The following is a 21,684-nucleotide window of genomic DNA, read 5'->3' as shown; positions in this document are numbered from 1 at the left end:
ACACAAAGACCTGTGAGAGAATCTGACCTTGCACAGGGAACTTCCAGTGACCACAACTCTGCAACTGGGCACTTATATTAAACAAAGTTTTACATTCAGCCAGTAAAACTGAGTATTACCCAATTCACGTTTACCAAGAGACAGTAAATTTTGTCCTAAAATTTGTCCTGCACAACAGGAGATGTGCAGCAGCATTCAATATCAGACATACTAAAGAATCGTGTGCACTAAAAATAATCTCACTGCTTTTTTATTTGGAGATGGAAATATTTTTTTCTTTTGCCTTGTTTAGCTTGAGAACCTCCACTCTCCAGCCCCAACAACAGTAAACAGATTTTCACAGACCATTAAAAGTAATTTGCTTTTAGCTAGTGGCAGGGCTGTAAGGTTTCATGCCCACAGGAGGATTTTGAAGAAATTTATGAGCAAATGGAAGTTGAAAAGCACCTAAATTATGGTTTTCACTTCTGCAAAAATACATAATCTAAATGAGCACACATGGCTACCAGAGGAAGCACCAAACAACTTCTCTCTCTCATTCCCCTCCCTGAAAGCCAAGGTTATTTTTAGCCTCCTTAGAAAAAAACTGGCCATAAAAAAAAGTGTATCTGATTGAAAAATTGTCATGTAATCTTCACAACGTAAATTTTCTAAAGCATTTCATACAAGCCAACCACAGCACACAATCATACAGTACTTTAAACACCGTGACAACCAAAGCTCGAGCCTGTTATAGGGGACGACCTTGAAATGCTAAGAACCTGGTCACTAATTGCAAACACAAAAATATAGTGTGGTGACAAACACTCCGTAAAGGCTTATTTCAGCTCGCTTTTGCCCTCCTTACAGAGTAGCATGAATTAGAAATGTAGAAACAGAATGAAAAGTTTTCTTTATTTTTTTGCAAACCGGTTTTGTACAACTTGAACAACTAGAGATCAACAAACCGTGACTTAACAAAGAAGATCAGGAGAATTTGGTTAAGATGATGGACAATGTGCGTTTGGTTTAAGACAAGAAGTATCAGGCTAAAAATGAAGCATGGCACATTTATGAAAGCAATTAGGAAATGCAACGTCACAGGGTGCTCATTGCTGAACAAAGAAGTTACTGGCTGGTACCTAGCTTAGAGTGGGGGTGTAGTTTTAACTCGTCTGATACTACCACCCAAGCAGCCCCCAGAAACTAAAAGTTTTGAAGCATCAGTCTGAAACTAGAGGATGGAGATTACTTACAAGTGAGAAAGTAAAGCATGTCCCAAAGTGTGATGTTCTGCACACAGACATACTTAGAGAAATGCTATGAATAGCTGCGACTCCTGAGCTGGAAGAGCATGGACTAGAAGAGCTAATCTAAATGTATGTGCCAACAGAGACTTAACTGATTGGTTTCCTCTCACCCTACTTTTTCTCCAATATGGACAGAGCCAAGATATCTTCACTAGGCAGAAAGCATGGCTCTCCAGGAAAAAAAAAAAAAAAATAGAAGAAAGGAATAAAGACCTGTTTCACTAAGAGCTGAAATTGCAAGGAAGGCCTTGGCTGGGTTAAGCAGAATTGCTGAGGTGCTCCCCTCCCATCCTGCATCCACCTCTGGGAGGGGGACATCGTGGTGAGAAGACATGACAGGATCTGCTGTAGAGAATCCATCACAAACAAGGCTACTCATGGTCATGTTCTTCCCTTCACAGATTTCCACCTCAGGCACATCTTGGGTAGCACGTACTTTCTGGACATACCTTGGGTTTCCAACATAAGATGTGGTGTTGCTTATCATTGCTTGCTTCTGAGAAGACTTGAGATCAAAACTGAGATTTTCTCTCTTATGTAGGTGTCTGAACTAGCTTGATCTTCACTAATCTGGCTTGGATAGGGACATAAATTGCTTCTATAGACACAGGCACTTTCTAACAAAGCAGAAAGACGTAAGAGGTAAGAGCCTACAGTCTGTCAACACTGTGTCATCCCTGGTCACAGCAGCATAAAAAATTTGGTTTTAGTAGATCCATATGGGCACAAGAGCTAAAAGGCTTCCACCATTTTATATGCCACTTGGGAGTGAGCAGTACCAAAGTTCTTGGTCCTGTTGTCTCTTCCTTCCCAGCTTTACAAGCAGAAAGCATATGGGGTGCTTAAGGCAACTCCACAAGCAGCTGAGTTCATGGCAGCATCTTCAAGCTGATGTAAGATGTCATTAACCTATTACAAAATTATGGCAAACCTCCCTGCCAGGGACTTCTCAAAGTGAAGCTTGCACTTTTTTCACATAATTATGATGAAGAGATAAACAATATATTGCATGAGGACCACATAACTTCTCTGATGAGAATGGTAATCATGCTCAGTGGGGGGGGTTGCCTGTTATCCTGACCTAAAGGAATCAGTAACGGAAGACACAAACATCTCGATGATCACAGCTGTGTGGGATAACTAACACGACCTTCAGGAAAACAGTCATGGCAGATAAAGTCAATTTTTGTCACATATACATAAAACACATGACAGATTTCTTTTAGTTATAGTCTCCGGGAAAGACAGGAGGTCATAAAAACTCATCCACAGTAGTTGCATGGCTATTTGGACAACCCAGGAGCAGTTAAACGATGGCCACTACGTCAGGCAACTTTCCTTGGGAAAGGACTTTTTGTGGTGCTATGCTAGTATCTGTCTTGGAGAACAACCCTGCAGTAATTCTCAAGGGATTGGCAGGGTTCAGAGAAGGCTCTTTGAGACAACCCCTGTTATACAAGGAATGCTGTCTTCAAGAAAGTGGATACCGTAGAAGAAAGACCACCAGAGCTATGTGAAGGAGAAGCAAAAAAACTGTCTTCCTTGCAAAGAAAAAGGGAATGCCAGGCATGGTAAACCATCAGCTTGAGGGCAGTTGATGAAGTCACAGATCAGAAACCAACAAATGAAGAGAAGAAATCTGAAGAAAACACTGCACAAAGAAGAAGGGTAATAAAGGATTGTGCAAATGTGCCAGACAGAGGCACTTTTTTCCCCATCTAAGACATTTCAGTCACAAGGTAGATCAGGAGCTGGAGGGAGAGGAATCATTGCTGCCTGCTGGGTTAAGCCTGAGACCACAGCCTCAAAAATCCAAATCCTTTAGCTAACTGCCTCGATAAATCAAATGCTTGGGGCCAAACCTTACATGACTCCATACTGATGGATAGCATGGAATTAGAAAAGACATTTTTACATGCTGCTTGCTTCCTCACAGTACAACTGACTCATACAACTGATTCAGGTCACTTGGCTACTTCTAGAAAGAGAGTTCAGGTATATTTCACCCCAAACCAACGAGGAAGTAAGGAGAAACTCATCGAGAACTTCGATCTGATGACAAATGCCACTGCAAGAAAAGCTGAGAGTGAGCTTTCCTTCTACAGAACAGGGAAGAAGATTTTTTCTATCAGACTGCATTCTCCCCATCCCCTCCTCCAGCGTTTACTGTCCTATTATTCTGGGAGCAGGAGAGGGGGAGGGGAAGTAAAAATAGTGCCTTCATTGATACTTACCTTTAACAAAAACATAAAAAGAGGCGACAATATTCCCTTTGCTTTTGCATATGTATCTGCCTACGTCTCTGACTGTTGCATTTTTGGTGTACCACTCTTTCTCACTGGAACTACTTGCTCTTGCTGATGGGTCCGAGTTCTGAAAATTCCAAGTCACGGGTCCTTCCTCATTGCACCTCAGCCTTAATTCCTCCCCTTTATTCACAACCATTGAAGATTCTTTATGCGGCAGTGAACCACCTGTAAAAAAAAAAAGCACAAAATATAATACCATCTTTTTTTCTGCTTCAAAATTGATATTGATAGTTGTACATGTGGAGTTAATATTTTGGGAGTTATTTCTTAAAACCAGTAAGCTGCAATGGCACTGTTCAATTCCACAAACACCTTTTGGATTGTAAGACTCTCAGCATACACAACAAATAACCACTGCAGATGGAAACTGGCCTTTAAAAAAACATTTGAAACTAGGTTCAGATGCACCAGTTTCTGCAATGGTTTGGCTTTTGAATGGGAACAGACCCAATCTATTTAAAAATTAAATTCAAGAACATATGAGTCTGATTCTACATGGCAGAACTTTTAATCGTTCTTTGTCATTTACTCAGTATGTTGCCAAGAACTAAAGTTTCCTTGATCAACAGTTATCTTTTTTTAAACGCTCTCTCATGTATTCAGAAGTTCCACTCACACTCTTAAAAGTGTCCAGTTTAATGAACGCATCAGTACTTGCTTATTTCTTTAGCTGATGTGCTAATTTGGCATTTCTTATCTGCAAAAAAATTTCATGCAAAATATTCTCCAAGCCTCCATCTCAACGCAACCACATTAGTTTCACTGAGACATCAAACTTCCAGTCACTAATGCTGCTCTGAATTACTTCTCAGCTTCTTTTTCAGTGACCGTGCCATAACACAATTTTTTTAAAAGTGCTCAGAAAATAAAGCTGCGTAAAATCAGCAGCTTTAATTCACAACTCCCAACCACATCCCAACTCATACTGAATATGTGGAGAACGAAGCACATTCAAGCTTCCGTGGCACCACAGTTACAATAAGTCAAGCAGAGGGTTGCCGATTTAGCATAACCCTGATGCAAAAGCCTAAGTGAACCTGCAAAATGGAGTTCATAGCCATAAAATGCAGATAAACTCTTACTACTATAGACCTGCTTGAATACCAGAAGAACATACGCAAATCTTGAGGTGGTCTTGCAGGAACAAACCCTTCCCCTTTCAGAGTAGCTCTTTAGTCTAACGAGTAAGCAATCCTTAGCTTACAATACATGTGCTGTTAGCGAACATCCCTCTCATATGGAGAAGATTTGTATAAGACTATACAACATCCATATGTAGTAGCAGAGCCATGCCACTGAAAATACTACTTGCATTCAAAAACACACTCTGTGGCTCCATTCAGAGGCTGGATTTCCCTCCCACACAGATAACAACAGACGTTCAAGCAAAACAATCGGATAATTAGTTGGGATGAGGTTATATACTCCAGACTTAATTCACTCATCTCACAGCTTTAGCTGGTCTTAAAGTATACACTGGATTAAGATCAGGTCAGGTAACTGCTCCTCTTCCTGATAAATCCACCACAGAGTAGGAAGCAAAGGATGGTCAGATCACCTACAAAGACTACTTACTTGGGGTTTATGGTCTCTGGGTTTTGAAGGGAGCCCTCATTCTCTCCCTGTCTCCCTCAGATTGAAATTTATTTATCCATGCTAACCCAATAGGCAGTCATTTTTGCAGTGCCACCAGAAATTTTCCACATGAGGTCCAGCAACCCTGCATACACACTTTCTTGACTGAAAGCATAAACAATCATCCCAGATATATATAGTAATTTTCAGAAAAAGGCAGAAAAAAACCCCACTTTTAATTTTAAATCTGCTACCTCAAAATGCAGGTGTGATCCTGAGATGTGATACAGCAGCTCAAACATGGACAGTGAAAGTTCAAGGCCTGAGAGTACAGGTCCCAGGCAGTGGTGGCTCTGCAGGAAGGGGAGCTGGAAGAACCCTTTGCCCTGGACACAGAGGTGTCTGACAGCAGGGCAGAAGCATGGAGACCTCTGGTTTGCAAATCCCTCAGATCAGAGCCAGCAACTTCTGGCACCGGAGAAGGCAGAGGGCAAAGACCTCTGAGAAGGTCTCATGAAAGACCATGCAGGTCCTTCACGGGAATGTCTCTGGAAGACTCCCCTGCTGCTTCCCACAGACTGTAAGGGCCCTTCAAGCAACAAATGACATGAGCTGCATAAAAAAGCAGGAGTGCGATGTGGTATACCCACTCTGGCACTAGGTCCTCAGATGAGTAAGGGAAGGCTGAGAAAGGAGAAGATGGAAACATCCTTCACTGGCATCACTCCCTGCCTGCAGTCAGCAAGGTCTCTGCCTGGGACCTGCCAGGGGCAGTGTGGCCAGACTGAGACGGCCCCTGCTGCCACCCTCTGCCCCACCACCGAGGAGCATGGGGAAAGACACACAGAAAGTCACACACCAACGTGTCTCCTCATCACACCATGGGGCAGCCCTCATTCACCAGCACTAGAGACCATGCTGGTGGTGGCCTGGCCTCAGCTCCTAGTACCCGGCATGGGACAAGCAGTGGTGGGGAGCACACCCGCCCGATCTGTGCACCCCCTCCTCCGGCAGCAGCCTCAGCAGCACTGTTGCAATGGCATCACTGATGGCTGGGTGCCTCTCAAAGCACAAAACACACCAGCACAGCCCCTACCCGACATTCACCTTTCAACAACGCAATCCCAAGGGGACACCCTGGCTGCACAAAACAGAAACGCCCCTGCAGCTGACAGAAACTCCTGGTGCACAACCCAGACCCAACGGCAGCCTCTGCAGTGCACACCCGCCTCTGTGGAGATTTGCTCACAGCTGCACCAAGGAGTTACCTCACTCAAAAAGAGCTAGAGAACAAACCTCAGTCCCCAGAGCTGGAGAACAAACTCATTTACTTGCCCCCAAGGCAACACTGAGCCACTCCTTCCACTTGTCTCCTGGATATTTAGACAGCGGGTTAATCAGAGACAGGGTAACTGTAGGCTCCAAAACACCCAGACAAAACCAGCCTGTGAGGTACTGCCCAGCCAGGCAATGGGCTTCTTCCCCTTCCCAAACCCACTTAACCACTCAACCCTAGGGCACAAGGGCATGTGAAGGTCAAAGGTACAGTCTTGTCAACAGGTTTGCAGGGGAAAGTGACACATTGGAGGTAGCAGTGCGTAGACTAATGTCATAACTGCTAAATGAGGACAGATCTGTCAAACCATACACATCGCTGTGATGCGTGTAAATGCCGACAGGCACTGCAGCAACAAACCCTTCCCTATCCGAAGGCCGGCTCTTTAGTGCAACAAATAATCATTGCCCCATGCCCCTCTCATGCATACACAGCACAGCACTGCACAGCTGTACGGGATGTATAATAGCTGTGCCCGAGACAGGGAGAGGGGAACATTTCTCACAAACCAACACCACATGCATGCAAAAACACACTCTGTGGCTCCATTCAGAGGCTGGATTTCCCTCCCACACAGATAACAACAGACGTTCAAGCAAAACAATCGGATAATTAGTTGGGATGAGGTTATATACTCCAGACTTAATTCACTCATCTCACAGCTTTAGCTGGTCTTAAAGTATACACTGGATTAAGATCAGGTCAGGTAACTGCTCCTCTTCCTGATAAATCCACCACAGAGTAGGAAGCAAAGGATGGCGAGATCACCTGCAGAGACTAATTACTTGGTGTGTGGACAGGGTTTCAGAGGGAGCCCTTGTTCTCTCCCCATCTCCCTCGGATGGAGATTTATTTATCAGTGCTAAACCCAACAGGCAGTCCACCAATGTCTGTTTTTCTAGCTCCACTAGAAATTTTCCACATGAGGTCCACCAATCCTCTACACAAACTCACATGACTGAACATATAAACAAGCATCCCAGAAATAATTATTGCCAGAAAGATTAAGAAAAACGTAATTCCATATTTTTATGTAATGTTTGTGACTTTTACCTACTCTTTCTCCTAGCACTTATCCTACCCATTCAGGTTAGGAGTTCAAAATTTTACAAAACATTTTCAGGACTATCTAGCGAGTTGTTGCAAAGTTTTTAAAGGTGGTAAATAACACAGTAGAAGAGGCACAAGAAATACGTTACGTACCTGCAAGAGGGAACAACCACACTGTGGCACTCCACAACTAAAGCCAAATATTCCAGCAGAAAGCATTACTCATTTAGACACAATCTTGCTGTGGTTTCTTTTACATAGCCTACAAATTCTCAACAGAACAAGTTACAAATTGAATTAATGCCTCATGCAAAGGATTCCCACAATGTAAAGGGGTGTTTTTGTTGCCTTCTGAAGGCATCTTCAAGAAAAGGATGGTAGTGTGTACAGGGAACAGGTTGTAAACACAAGGACTATCAGATGTGCTCAGTATTATATACCTAAATATCGCCTGCCTTTAAAAAAAAGAATTAAAATGGTGTTTAGAAAGATAGAAATGACTTGGTATCTTCTTTTTGGAGGAATAATTAAGTAACAGAAATCTGAGAGTTTAATGAACAATTTGTAATCCAGCGTACTAATCCCCCCAACATTTGTCCATCTGCTATTTCTTGATCTTTCCTCAGACTGCTAATGCCTCATGTCTGAGACTGCTCCATTTGTGCTGTACCTGAGGCACGACAGGGCTCTTCCGGGCCCATGGCTGTTCTTGTGCATTCCAGTAACACCTATCGCAAGCATGCAATCATAACCTGACAGTAACACTAATAATTTGGGAATCGCTTGTGTTGGCAGGATATACACCAGGAAAGAGATCTCCAAGTGGCAAATGCTGTGGGATACAGCATCTGTTGTCTCCTCCTAGGGCCCTATGTTCAACCCAAGCAGGACTATGACTTTATCAGTCACCAGCAGCACTGTGAACTCTCTGAGTGGAGGAACCCATCCTTATGTCTCCACTGAAGATTTCCAGGCATGGGTGTGCATCCTTACTCTGTTATCTGACCCACACCTGGGAATGCCCCCTCTCCTTACACCTTGGAAAAGGTAGTGGATCACTACTTCAATATTCAGCTGAGCGTCTCCACCTCAGTGAAGCCCACCTGATCACATGGACCACAAAGGACAAGGGGTAGAAAATAAACCTATCATCTGCCCTCGTGGCTTCTGTGCCTACTGGGGACAGATGATCCCACTGTTGGTCACATAGTGTGGATTTCACTTGAGAAATATCCAACGCTCCATATGCTGCACAGCCAGAGTACCACACTGAGGTTCTGGATGACCCTCTAGAGTTGTCCTCAAGGGCAAGTAGCAGGTAGTTATTATACGCTTATCAAAGTGCTGATAATAGCAAATATTTAATAATCAATAATTAAAACAAACCCTACATAAAATCACATTGCAAAGCTCAGAGTTGGACAGCGTAAGATCCATTCTGGATGTTCTAAATTCATGTCCCACAGCTGAAAAAAGTCACTTCTACTACTTCAGCTTTTCATTGTGATATAACAAATCTGAGTTAAAAACTACAATGCCAGGATCAGTTGTGAATAAAGCTGTGTAACTGAAAAAAGAAGCAGAATATATGAATATATTACAAGCAGCTTCCTAAGCCCTAAAATGAAAGGAGGAGGAAAGAGGGGGGACTACAACAGTTGTGACTTCTGCATGCAGAAGGAACATCTGGAAAACAGGGCTGAAGGAATTAGAAAATGAAACAGCTCTAGATAATACTGATAGGAAATGCAGGTCAAACTGCAGGGATATGATTAAGGACAGCAGAATGTCCCTGTAACAATTAAGGGATGTGCAAACAAAAACACTTTGGCTAAGAAGTGCACCATCCTGGAAAAAAAAAAAATATGGTTTACGCTGGTACTTTTCAGCCTCAGCCATAACACCGCTGTAGCACGGAAAAGCACATCAGGTGCAAGTCCACATAATGCTCACAAGCAACTGGAAACCATCTCCAGCTGCCAAGCAAACAAAGGACGTGGGACTGCCATGGAATATGATGAAGATTTTACTTCCAGCTCTGCCACAGATTTCCTGCGCAACCTTAGGCCAACAGGTTAATCCCTCTGTGGCCGTTTCCTCTTTCAACTCTTATCTAAACATCACAAGGAACAAGAAGTTTGTGGCAGCTCTATAACACAACAGGCTGCTTTCAGAGAAACAAAACAAAACCAAACACCCCTGTTTCTTCTCCCAGCCTTTTCCATGTTAAACTTATCTCAAACATCTCACAAGGCAGGGCCCAGAGCAGCTTCACGGTACCAGCGTGACCCACTCACACCCAGTATCAGCCTTTCTGCCAAGCCCTAGGGACCGGCAGCAACCTGTCAGCAGGTTCATTGTCACCCTGCAAGACCAAATCCCCACCCCTGCCTCTCCCAGGGCTGGGACGCACCGTAAGGGCACAGCAGGCTCTCCAGATCTTCTGCCTCCTCCCCTCGTTGTCCGTAACCTTCACAGTCATCAGCAGTCCCCATGCAAGCTGTACAAACAGTGCGCAACGAAAAAAACAACCTCACCGTGACCTGACCACGACTTCTGAACCGGTTAACGTTTTTCTATGACAAATATACAGAGGAGCTAAACTTCAAGGGACAAAATGTCTGTGACTTTCACGTAAGACTGTGGTGATCGGTTACAATTAGAGAGACCGCCTTCTTTTCAGCACTTGTTCGTTCTGGGCACTGGGTTAATTTCAAAAGCTATCGCACAGAACCCACTCACCGCATTTTTCAGTTTCTCATCCACAACAACATAAGAGAGCAGAAACAAGAGATATGCTTTATCAGTTACAGTAGCAGCACTGTTGTAGATACAAGGGTCTGGGGATATCAGCAAGACATGGCTTGCAAGGAGGTAATATCCTCTTTCAGCATACCCAGCACTGCTGGAAAAAAGAACATGTTTTCAGACACACAAGTCTCCTGCAGGTCTGAAAGAAAAACAGAAGTAAAAATATCTCTTTTACACAAATGGAGAAGTCCTAACCAGAAGCCTGCCTGGTCATCCTTGCAGTATTAGCTGGTCTAATTGAAGAGTATGGCTTTTCCAACTCTTATTTGTTAAAGCTGCTATGACATTTGACATATGTTATAATGAAGATGAATTTAGGACCTTTTCAATTATATTTTCTTTGTCCTGCCATTTCATGCCCCAAGGAAACAAATAAAGTGTCAAACTCCCACGTTAATCACACTGAAACAACTTTAATTTACTCTGATGTATAAAATCTCCCAGATTTTTCAAAAGTGAGATGCTATCATATGCTAACTTGTTTTGTTCCACTTCACTAAACAGATACTCTCCCTTATGCTAGATGAAAAGTTTAGCAATGGCAAATGTCAATTTCAAATGATTTGATCTGAAAGCTGCATCAGCTCTCAGTTCAGCTAGGCTGCAGGGAAAATGAAGGCTAGCAGTAACCTCTTCGCTAAAGAAACCATCCACACCAACACTCAACACAATCATGTCTTTGGTCGTCCTCACAGACATAGACCACAAAAGATCAAAGACATGACTGACCCTTGCAAGCATCACAGACTCTTGGCATTTATGAATAGGACAAATCCTTACTGATAGAAACATTGACCATCTCCTCTGCCCAAGCTTCATCCTGGAGACTGAAAACCAATTTAACTGTCACCGGGTATGTATTACAGGGTCCAGACTGATTAGGCTTCCAAGCAGAACTAAGTGGTTTGCTGTTCCTAACCCATCTAAAAGAGACGGTGCTATCTGCTGACCAACAGACTCTTCAACATCCAACTTCTGCTTGCTTCCCAAGCAGAAATGCAGAGCTCCTGTTCTTGCTCTGTTGTTTTGGATCCTTGGAGGCTGTACGCATGTAGAAAACCAGGGGAGAGGATGAGAGGGAGCTTTGACATTTACTCAGCTGCATGAAGGCAACAACCATCTTCTCACCCAGCCTTACCCTCTCCCGCAGACCCACCACCCTAAAGGGCAAGGGGGCAGAAGAAGGGCATGGTGGGGGTCAGAAGGTGGGAGCTCACCAGCCTGGCACTCAAAGGTGCAGCCAAAACAGCTCCATCAGGCAGCGTAAAGGAAAAACAGGTATCCCCCAACAAAAAGACCAAGCGTGGAGCCAGCCTGCTGATTCCCACTCATGGCAAACCCAAGAGAGGAAGAGGAAGGAGGCTGGAACAAAGGCTGTCTTTATCGTCTGTGCAAGCAAGAGCGTGGGGAACCACAGAGGCAGCTGGACTTTGGCTGTGAGACACTCCCTTTGCAGTGATGCCCCTGGGGAAGCTTTCAGCTTCATGGTTTGGGATTACTCCTACATGCATCTGCCTCTCTAAACTCCTCACACTGTGGGAGGGCACTCCAGCAGACACATAAAAGGCACTTGGTTCTTACCCCTTGCAAAGAAAACAGCTCAGACAACTGAGAGACACCCAGCTATATCTGAAGAGAGGTTATGCATCCCTCCAGACAAGATGTGGTTAACCAGAAACAGCCAGCATCGGAGGCAGGTGGCAAGAAGACAAATCCAGCCAGCTCTGTAGCCCCCGCACATCCCACTCTCCAAGACAGACATTCACAAGATCTTCAGGCAGGACAAGCATGAGCACCTGGGCTGATCCCCTGCTTGTGGGTGGAAGCCAGAAGATCCGCCTGCAAAAGGGTCTTGTCACAGCAATTAGCAATGTAGCTAATTGTATTTTACCTCCTCCTTTGGGAAGCAGTGCAGAGTCTGCACATGACCTCCAAAACCACCATGTGAGAGCTGCCCTACACAGGCCAAGGGCAACACACCGCCAAGGAAGGGGGCTGGGGCATGTAACTGCACCTTCCAGAGACAGAGATGCACCCCTCTGCCCCCAGCTGCTTTCTTTTCCTTTTTGCTGAGGTCAGGAAAGTCCAGCCATACAAAGGCCACTTTTCCTGCCTACCAAGCAGCTGCCCTGTCTGATTGGCATGCCTCCTTCTGCTAAGAGAGGCATTTGTCAAAGGCAGACATGTAGCTGAATGTAATTCTAGCGTAGCACACATACTAAACGGCCACAGCAGGATGAAACACCAGGCTTCTTTCTACGGCTGGGTCTGGTACCTTTCTGAATCCTCTCTCTGGAACATCATGGCTCTGGGGCTTTTTCTACTGTTTTGGCATTTCTGTGTTTGTTTTTTTGAAGGAGCACCATACACACTATAGCAGTCCAGGCACTCATCCTGAAGCACTATATTCTAGGTGATTATATCATTTTATTACAGAACGCAGACACAGTGTGGTCTCTTGTACCTAAACTTTCCTTCACTGAAGGAATCTGAAGGCAATGTACTAATGAACAAAACCAAGCCCAAAGCATGCCTGGCCTATCTTAGCTCAAGTCAGTTGAGCGCGGCTCTAACAACACCAAGGTCGCGGGTTCGATTCCCGTTCGGTCCCCATGTGTTGCCTGATCTAGTCGAGAGGCGGGGTCCCTGGTGGCAGGGAGGCTGGGTTAAAATGATCTCTAAGGTCCCTTCCAGCTTAAGCCATTCTATGATTCTATGAATGGTCTAAGCTCAAAACAACCACCTGCTAATTCTTATTCAAAGAAAAATACAGAGGGCAGATAAATATGTATGTATGTACACATGCATAAATAGAATTTGAAAAAAAAGAGCAAGTGTTTGCCACAACAGTTGTCAGCATTGAGTTTTATACATTTAAACTGATCCTTACTCCTACTGAATTATTGCCTTCTTCCCTCTAATTTCCAAAATTACTTATTAACCAGCTGTTCCCACAGTTAGTTTTATCAGCTGTTAGACACATAAATAAACAAAATAAAAAGTAAGTATGCAGAACGATTAGAAGGAATGAAGAAGCACACTAATGCATAGTTATTCAAATTCAGCTGTCATTCATCCAGTCTGTTCCTTTAATGGCTTTTTCTTCTCACTTCTCTTTGCTGACATTTACATTAAAAGGTGCAGCATCTTTCAGCTTCCATTTTGAATGAATGTTCCTTATAATGAGCAACACGGGCTTGAAAGCGTGTTTGCTGAAATGCAGGGAAAAGGTAGTTTTAATGAAGAGAAAAAAAGAGAAAAACGGAGAACAGTGAATCGTTTTGCAATCTGAATTAATGCCTATTTGGAAAAGGCTCAACTAAGGAAGGAGATGTAAGACTTCTGGCAACGTGAATTCTAATTATTTCAAGTCTTGGCAGTAATTTTATCAAATAGTAGCAATTTCATTAAAAGGTGCACTGGTAATCATCTACATAAGGCCTCCAAAGGGGAAAATATACCAATAATTGCATAATTATGTTATCATTGCTTTTATGATGGACCACATTAAATACCACAAAGAGGAGCATTGCTTTTTACTTTCTCTAGATATTTAGTTCAGTAGTTTTTTCCTAGAAGATTATAGCAATAATCATGACTTTCAGATTAATAAACATGTTCGCTAAATTTTGCAGAAAAGACACAGCTATCTTTTATGTCCATATTACTTTGTATTCTCTTTTCCTTCACTGAAAGAACTGGCAGATTCATGAGAAATATGCTGGGTTTAGTAATAAGACAGCTAAAGTATTTATACAGCTCCATTACTGAAATACAAGTCATTGCATCACGTCATGCATCCACATGGCACACGGATCCATTTAAAAAGCAGCTTTTGCCGTATTTCCATATTTGTCCATATAAATTACCTTTATCTTTTCAGTGTTTTTTAATAAGCCTGGAGCAAGTTAGATTTCTCTTGTCTAACTAGTTCACAAACCTTGCTACTAAGATGTTGATACAAAACTATTGTAAAAGCATTGTTTTACAGACAATACCAAATTTGATAAATGTTTTTAATGAAGGACTCAGTATTAGAGCAGTACCTTTGCCCGTCCCTTCTGAAACTGTGACTAGGAAAACTTCTGGAGGATACACTGGCACGTTCTTCAGACCACGCTAGGGTGAACAAATCTCACCTCAGGTAATCACACTAACACCCAGCAAGAGCTGCCCCGATGTTGTCCTGGAAGTATCCTGAACTCAGAGATTTGGATATATTTCTGACAATCCAGTTTCATTTCCCCAGTCTTCTGGCAAGGAGTTGCCTATCTCGGCTGTTGAACTTAATCTCCAATGTCAGCAGAAGTCCCACTTGTATTTTTCGCTCGCGAACTGCAATTTATTTCCTTGCTTATTAACAAGTCCTATCACAACATATGGCGTACATACAGGTAGCTGCTGAAAAAGCGATCCTCCTTCCGATCCCAGGAGAGATACGTGACAGGGCATCGCTCTGTGAGCACAGTCTGAGTACCTGCCTCAGCAGGGAACCCCAGTTCAGCATCGCGTCTAATGGCATCTAGTTCATGGGAGGAGACTGGAAGTACAGGGTTTACTTCTGCTCCTTTCATCTGACCTCTTTTTGCTGTGCTGCATACCTTAAATCCTAGGTATGATGATATTAGCATTACTGCAAAGTCAGCAATTTTATGTATAATACCTGGAAGTCAGACGTGCAATGGAATAGGAAACTTCAACAGCTTGTGTTACAATGAGCACTACTGGGAGGAAGCTTTTATTTTCTTGAAGATAACATAATTTCTTTTCAAAATTAGAAAGTTATACTCATCCAGGCATAGAAAGCACTCTCATGCCATATAAAATAGCAAACAAAGCGTTAGGCAGCATAAGTACCAAAAAAAAAGAATCAGGCAGTCCCTGAGCAGTAGAAAATTAATGCCTCACACCAGGTCCTAGTGTAAAAGATAAACTTAAGCATACGAACACCCTTCAAGTAAAAATACCCTATTAAACTGCCTATTTAATTTAATATTACATTAAAAGTAAAAAGGTAGCATCTTTATAATGCACATTTGCCTTTTACAAAGTAAAAACTATTCAACAGTGCTTCAGAAAATACAACTTAAATCTAAACTTAAAACTTCTCTACTCATTAAAAAAAATCACAGGCAAAAAAATTACTCAAGCTCTGTATATGCTGCCAATATTCTGAAGATTATCAAACTACTGAATTCATGGAAGTCAGTCACTGAACGCCTCTAGGCACGTTGTGCTGCAGTGATAAATTAGCCTTTGGCATCTGGAGTTTCCTAGCAGGTGCTGAGAAAATATTTTCTTTATTTCAGTTCATTCAGTACAAGTCAATTAAGCAACTACTCCATTCAAAGAGGAGCTGCTGATCAGGAGTTGAAAAAAAACTATGTGTGATTCTTTCCACTGCTGTTCTAATAATAAAAAGAGGATGAGATGGACTAGTTCTATAATTTTTAGAACATAGTGATTAGAAACCACCGGTTTTGACTACAGATAGGCCTTTCAGACATTAATTCTTTATTTCAAAACATTTCTCAATGAGTTTTTTCTTCTGAATTGGCTGGCTTCTATGTGGTGCTATTTATCTAAAGGAAGAACATTTCAGAATTCTCATTTCCTTCATTGTAATCAATGCAAATCATCAGTAAAAAAAAATCAATTATCTAATACAAGAAATGTCAACACTTCCTATGTTCATACTAAAACATACACATGAAGAATCAGAATAAGTGTATATATAACAAGCTGCATAATTGCTTAAATACAGGCACAGTGATTAATCAAAGTAAGTATAACATTAAGTACAAAGGCTATGTTTAATTAAAACTCTATCTCAACGGTAATAAAGGAGGTTAAACCTTTCTTTACAAAATGATTAAGTACAAATGCAAAACAGTTAAAGTGAGGCTTACTGTTGGCTGATTTAAATCATGATTAAAATCAGATTTACAATGTGGGGAGGTAACTATTTTGTTAAACCTGGGAGCACTACATTTCTAACCTGGAGTCAGACGTCAATTTTAGGCATCGTATCTGGAGAAAATGCAAACAAGTTGGAGACAGCCGAGGAGAAAAAGAGGAGTAGTTGTGAAATACGCACCAAAAGAAAAGGCTGGAAATGGTTTATCATAGTAAAGAGAAATGAGCGACGTTATGTTCATTGTCAATTGTAAAATTTTTATAGCAAAGAGGATGGCGATCAGCAGTTCACTATATCCACCAAAGTGGGGGGAAAAGGATGGAATTAAGTGACCAGCAAGGGCAAATAGATTCGTTATCAGGAGAAGCTTTTGACCTTTAACAATTCATTATGTACTAGGAAGTAAGTGTGGTAACCTCTGCACCCCAAGCCTGCCTTAGAGCAGGTTAGGCACAAGTCTGCCTGGGAAGATTTGCTCTGTCTGACCCCAGAGGACAGCAGGGTTCAGAGCAGATGACCTCTGCAGGTCTCTTCCAGTTTTGTGGGTGCTCCCAAAGACTGCATGTGTCTCTTAGAAACCCAGCTGTAGAAAGCAGGTGAATGCATGAGAAAGTCAGGTTTCATTCAGCAAAGAATTAATTTGCCAGTCCTGAGGGCTGCGGACAAAACCTTCAACACATGACGTCAGTGCAGCCATTAATTCCCGAACAAAAAAGCAGATTAAGAGAGTCAAGTGTAAGTTCTTGTAACAACCTTCTGCAGGTTCTGAATGGCCTAGGTATGTGAATACCCAAAATACTTCTATTGCACTGCTCATTGGGACCTTTTCTTCCTCCCGAAACACACAGGCTCTACATTTCTGGGTATAACCATCAAATTTGATTTCTTTTCCCCATGTGGCTTTTGCATGAAGCCTTTCTTTAGAAGAAGTCCACTCCATGTCATGAGGAACATGTTCACCCAGCATGAGCAGAGGAGCACTACTTAGCTTAAGGCAATTACTGATGGGAAATAATGCAGATGTAGGACTAACATGGCATTTGCCAGGCTTCCAAAGAATCTGCAAGAGATGCATCTCTCTGACTTTCCAATTTCTCTGTCATGGTTTTAATCTCTTCTTAACTTAAATCAGCCTAAGCATCCTCTTTATCACTTAGATTTACAATCATCAGTGCCTAGTTGACCAGCGAATTCTTCTCCGTATCAGGTATTTAATGATTATGTTTGTGATTACGGACTCAGTTGTCAAGATGACATTTAAAATCGTAGACACTTAATGCTGTCAGCCCCCCAGTGACAAAACCCCCTGTAGCCGATAATGTTACTAAATGACACTTCATTTTAGTTACCATTTCCAGGAATGACCTGTATGGAGCAGCCCAGGAGCTGCACAGCATTGTAGCAACATTAGAAACTGTTCTGTTATTTACATGCCTGTTTGCTGTTAAAGATAATATAACCTTAGGCTCTTAACCCAAGCGCCTTACCTGCTGTACAAAAAAAAAAGTAAAATAAAATCAGGTGCGACAAGAAAAAGATCATTAAAAATCCATTTAAAGGCGTATCTGAAAACCTATGTTTTCAGAATCAATCAATATAATCCCCAAGAGTAAATCCACAGAAAGATTTACTGTGCTTTCTAATTGGTGTACCCTAGAAAATAGGAGTCGCCTTCTCCCTTCACACACAGATGTTTACACTCCCCTTACGCTTTTATCACTAACAGCAGCAATCTTGGCCACTGGACAAACAATACACTTCAGCTGCCATTAGGTCTGGCAACCAGCCAAGAGGAGACTGCTCACACGCGTAAAATTATGTTCATTTATGACTGTTTGCAGGATTCATTGTCAGAGAGGGTCCTTTCGGAAAAAGCCCTTCTAGTTTCCTGAAAGTCACTGAAAAAGCCAAGCACAATACTTCTGCAGCAAAATAATGTAAAATACTAATAATAACTTCAAAAATCCTTTTACACCAAGTCCTAGTAATTTCTATATGTGTTCTCTTCAGACTTTTTTTTTTTAATAAATGCCCAGAAGATGTAACAGAAATCTGGATCACCACTTTTATTAGATGCCTTTAGCATCAGCTCTCCTCTCTCATCCAAGGCTGAAGAGCCTTAACCAGGGTAGCTTGAGTTTCTGAAGGGCAGAAACAACTACAAGTTGTTTCTCATGCAAGGGAATATTCAGAAGGACATTCAGAAATTACAAAAAGGCAAATTTTTACACTTAATGTGAGAGGGTACTCACAGTAAATGCAATGCATTAGGATATTAGACCTCATTTCCTCTAGCCATTCTCTGAACAGCTGAAAGAGACTTAAGGAAATGAGTCAAAATCCTGGAAGATGTTTATACTAGATGAAAAGGAAAACAACATCTGTAAAATCATGTGTCACATACATAAAGCAAAACAATGTGCAATGCTTGATCTCTGCAATGCCATTCACCTTTATGGACAGAGAAAAAGCTGAAAAGTGGCTTAACCTTGAGCAATTACTGCCTGTCTTCTACAAGTTAGATATAAGATTAGATCAGTTGTCCTGCATTGTAGATACACATATATGTTGTTGAAACTCTTTCATGCTGTGTATTTCTTGTTTCATCCAGCATTTGTTATTCCTTACCTTCAGATTACAACAGAGTGTTTACTGAAAGTACAGGCTAGGAAGCAACTTTCCTTCAAACTACAAATGCATAGTATTTGGTATTTAGCTTGACAGCTCGAGATACGTCTTAAAAATCTTTCTAATATCTTGTGCTAACAACAAATTACAGTTCAGATAGAAATCCAAAGAATGCAGAGGTATCATTAGAGTCTCTCACAACAGATCGGAGAGAGAAAAGGACAAGTTTCACTGCAAGAAACTCCTACCGACTGGAAGATGACTCAGACATTCCTCCTAAGACCTCTCCTAGTTCATGTTTGCACGTGCTAAAGACATACGCTTTCTGATTCCACCTGTGTCCTGGCACCATACATCCCTTCTGGAGGTGACTCAGAATCCTTTTATCAATCCAGGCATCTGTAAAGAAGCATTACTGTTTGGACAATCAATGACAGGTTTCTGGGAGAGCTTCAGAGATGTGGGAAGCCCATGGGCGAGCCAGTATAACCCAACGTACTAAGCTTCAGTTATTTGTCAATGAGAGCACATGGAAATGCCTCCAGTCGCTCTGAATGGTAGTTAAATGGGATGCAAATGGGAGTCCCACTCCTTGCCAAACTTATCACATTCTTTATCATAAAGCCTGAAGAAAAATCACTTATGCACTTGCTGGGAGAGGGTTCCCAGTTGTAACGAAAGGAAAAAGAGTCAAGTACTGAACAATCTTTGACATTTTCATTCCACTCCTGGCAGTGGCCTTGGGCCACATTTCTGCACAGGAGAATCTGCACTGCCGCGGAGGAGGGAGGAAAAGGAGAAGGAGAGAGCAGAGATGGAAGAGGGGGAGTAAGGAGGGCAGGATACTCAAGATGGTTTGAGGGGGCCAAGGTAGCAATTTGGCTGACAGCAATCTGAATCCTCATCAAGTTTAGCCTTCCTCCTTCAAACCACCTCCCTCACAGCTTATAGGTAGCAGGAAGCATCATGAAAACAGACATTCTACCCCCTGGGCACAGGGACAGTCTCCTATTACTCTGCAGCTGATTTTAAAAAAAAAAAAAAAAAAAGCTGTATTGATGGATGCTAAAAGGAACTATATCCAATCTTCCATGACTACGGGATGGAAATGCCATAGCCACTCTAGGAGTGAAGTGGGGGGCAGGGGACAGGGTGAGCCTTGGGGTAGGAGAGGCAGAGAGAGAAGATCATTCCAGAATACTGCATAAAATTAGAACTAGGTAATCCCCAAATGGAAGGAAAAGTGGAAGCATATGTTAGGATACAAGAAAAAAAAATGTAGGAAGGTCTGTGGAGAGAGGAGATGAATGGTTTACCCTCCAAAAAGCTACATTAAACTCTGTTTTCTACATCTTCCTTCTCTGTTTGCAACCAAAGGAAGAAGCTCTTGACTAAAGGCCAAAGAAATACACTTAATATAAATTTGTATACTGATGAACAACAGGAAGGTCTCAACAGGGACTGTGGGAGATCATCCAGTTCAAGCATCCGCACTGAAGCAAACCTAAAAGTAACCCAGGGTCACACTAGCTGCAGAGCAATCTAGCACAGCAAATCAGTTCTGTCCTGCCTGTCACTTCTGATGTCCCCTGTGCCCCTGCCAGGACATGAGACATCACTCTGATACCTCCTCCAGCACAAAACTTGCCCTGAATATTCCTAAATCCGTGTGATACACATATGATGTGCCAACATACCCAAAGACAGTTGTCTTTGGCAACAGCAAGTCATTTATGCTACTACACAGTGTATTTTTGTCTACACAAGTTTGCCTGATATGTCCCTGAGGTGAAGTCTCCCACAAGTAAGTGTCTGAACATAGAACCAGGGGAAGGATCACAAAAAAGGACCTGTCCTTGCCTCTCCAGTACTCTGGAGCCTGTATCTCATGTCTTCCAGGAGATGCTGCCAGTCTGACCCGTTTCTCAAGCTCTCTTTAAGGACAGTTTAACCATAGGATGAAGGACACCTTTTGAGTGCAGACAAGAAATACATAAAGTATGAAGTAAAGAAAGTTGGTGGGTATTAGCCATTTCAACGGTTTTATAAAAAAAATTTATTTCAAGGAATAACCTACTGGTAGGACACTTTCCCACCCCTGTGGCCACTAGCATTTTGGCAGAGTGTGTGGGTATTTCTAAATAGGAAAGTCCACGTTGTCACATATCACACTTTAATTCAGATTATCGATAAACAAAAAGGAGCAAACCCTAAGAGTTACCTAAACAAAATTCACATATCAACTACTGCCCCCTCTCACACCCCAAAGTAAAGTGCTTCCAGCGAAGCGTAAATTGTCACCGCCGTTAGATCCTGCTATTTTCGTTTCGCTTGCTCCCAGCAGCGCGGCAGAGACTTGCGGAGCCCTCCCGGCTACTCTTACACAAAGTGCTCTGCAGGGCTCCTCTCTGTTGGTGGCAGCAGACGCTGAACACCCAGTACTGTGCATCCCTTCCCTGCATCCTCAGCTTGCTCCTGAGACAAGCAGCAAAATAACCTTTCGCGTTATCCCCCTTCAGGCTTGGGTGCACAGGGCCAAATTCCTCCTTGAGTGCAACTCCTCGAAAGCTCTGCGCACCTCCAAATGGCTCTTAAGCCTACAGACTACACACAACGGGCTGCGCGGCGATTCCGAAAGCCATGTGCGAAGTTGCCGGGCGCTGCGGCCAGACGCTGTGTTTAAAATCACCGGCCCTGCGCGGCAGCGCCGGGAGGTTCGGCAAGGAAACCCCATTTTTGTCGAGGAAGTGGAAAGGGAGCCTCTGAATT

General features: G+C 42.6%; 1 protein-coding gene across 1 annotated transcript in view; it reads right to left on the bottom strand.

Moving 5' to 3' along the window:
• The window catches only part of KIT (v-kit Hardy-Zuckerman 4 feline sarcoma viral oncogene homolog), a 42,590-nt gene extending 32,536 nt beyond the window's left edge, over positions 1–10,054 (bottom strand). The window contains exons 1-2 of the mRNA XM_009872166.1: positions 9,973–10,054; positions 3,524–3,763 (exon numbers count right to left, since the gene is read on the bottom strand). Of these exons, the coding sequence (XP_009870468.1) occupies positions 3,524–3,763; positions 9,973–10,054 (322 nt within the window). The remainder of the gene's footprint in view (positions 1–3,523; positions 3,764–9,972) is intronic.
• Positions 10,055–21,684: the final 11,630 nt, after the last annotated feature.

This window comes from Apaloderma vittatum, unplaced genomic scaffold, assembly GCF_000703405.1.
Source record: "Apaloderma vittatum isolate BGI_N311 unplaced genomic scaffold, ASM70340v1 scaffold16096, whole genome shotgun sequence".
Classification (NCBI taxonomy): Eukaryota; Metazoa; Chordata; class Aves; order Trogoniformes; family Trogonidae; genus Apaloderma; species Apaloderma vittatum.
This window is presented reverse-complemented; position numbering and strand designations above follow the sequence as displayed.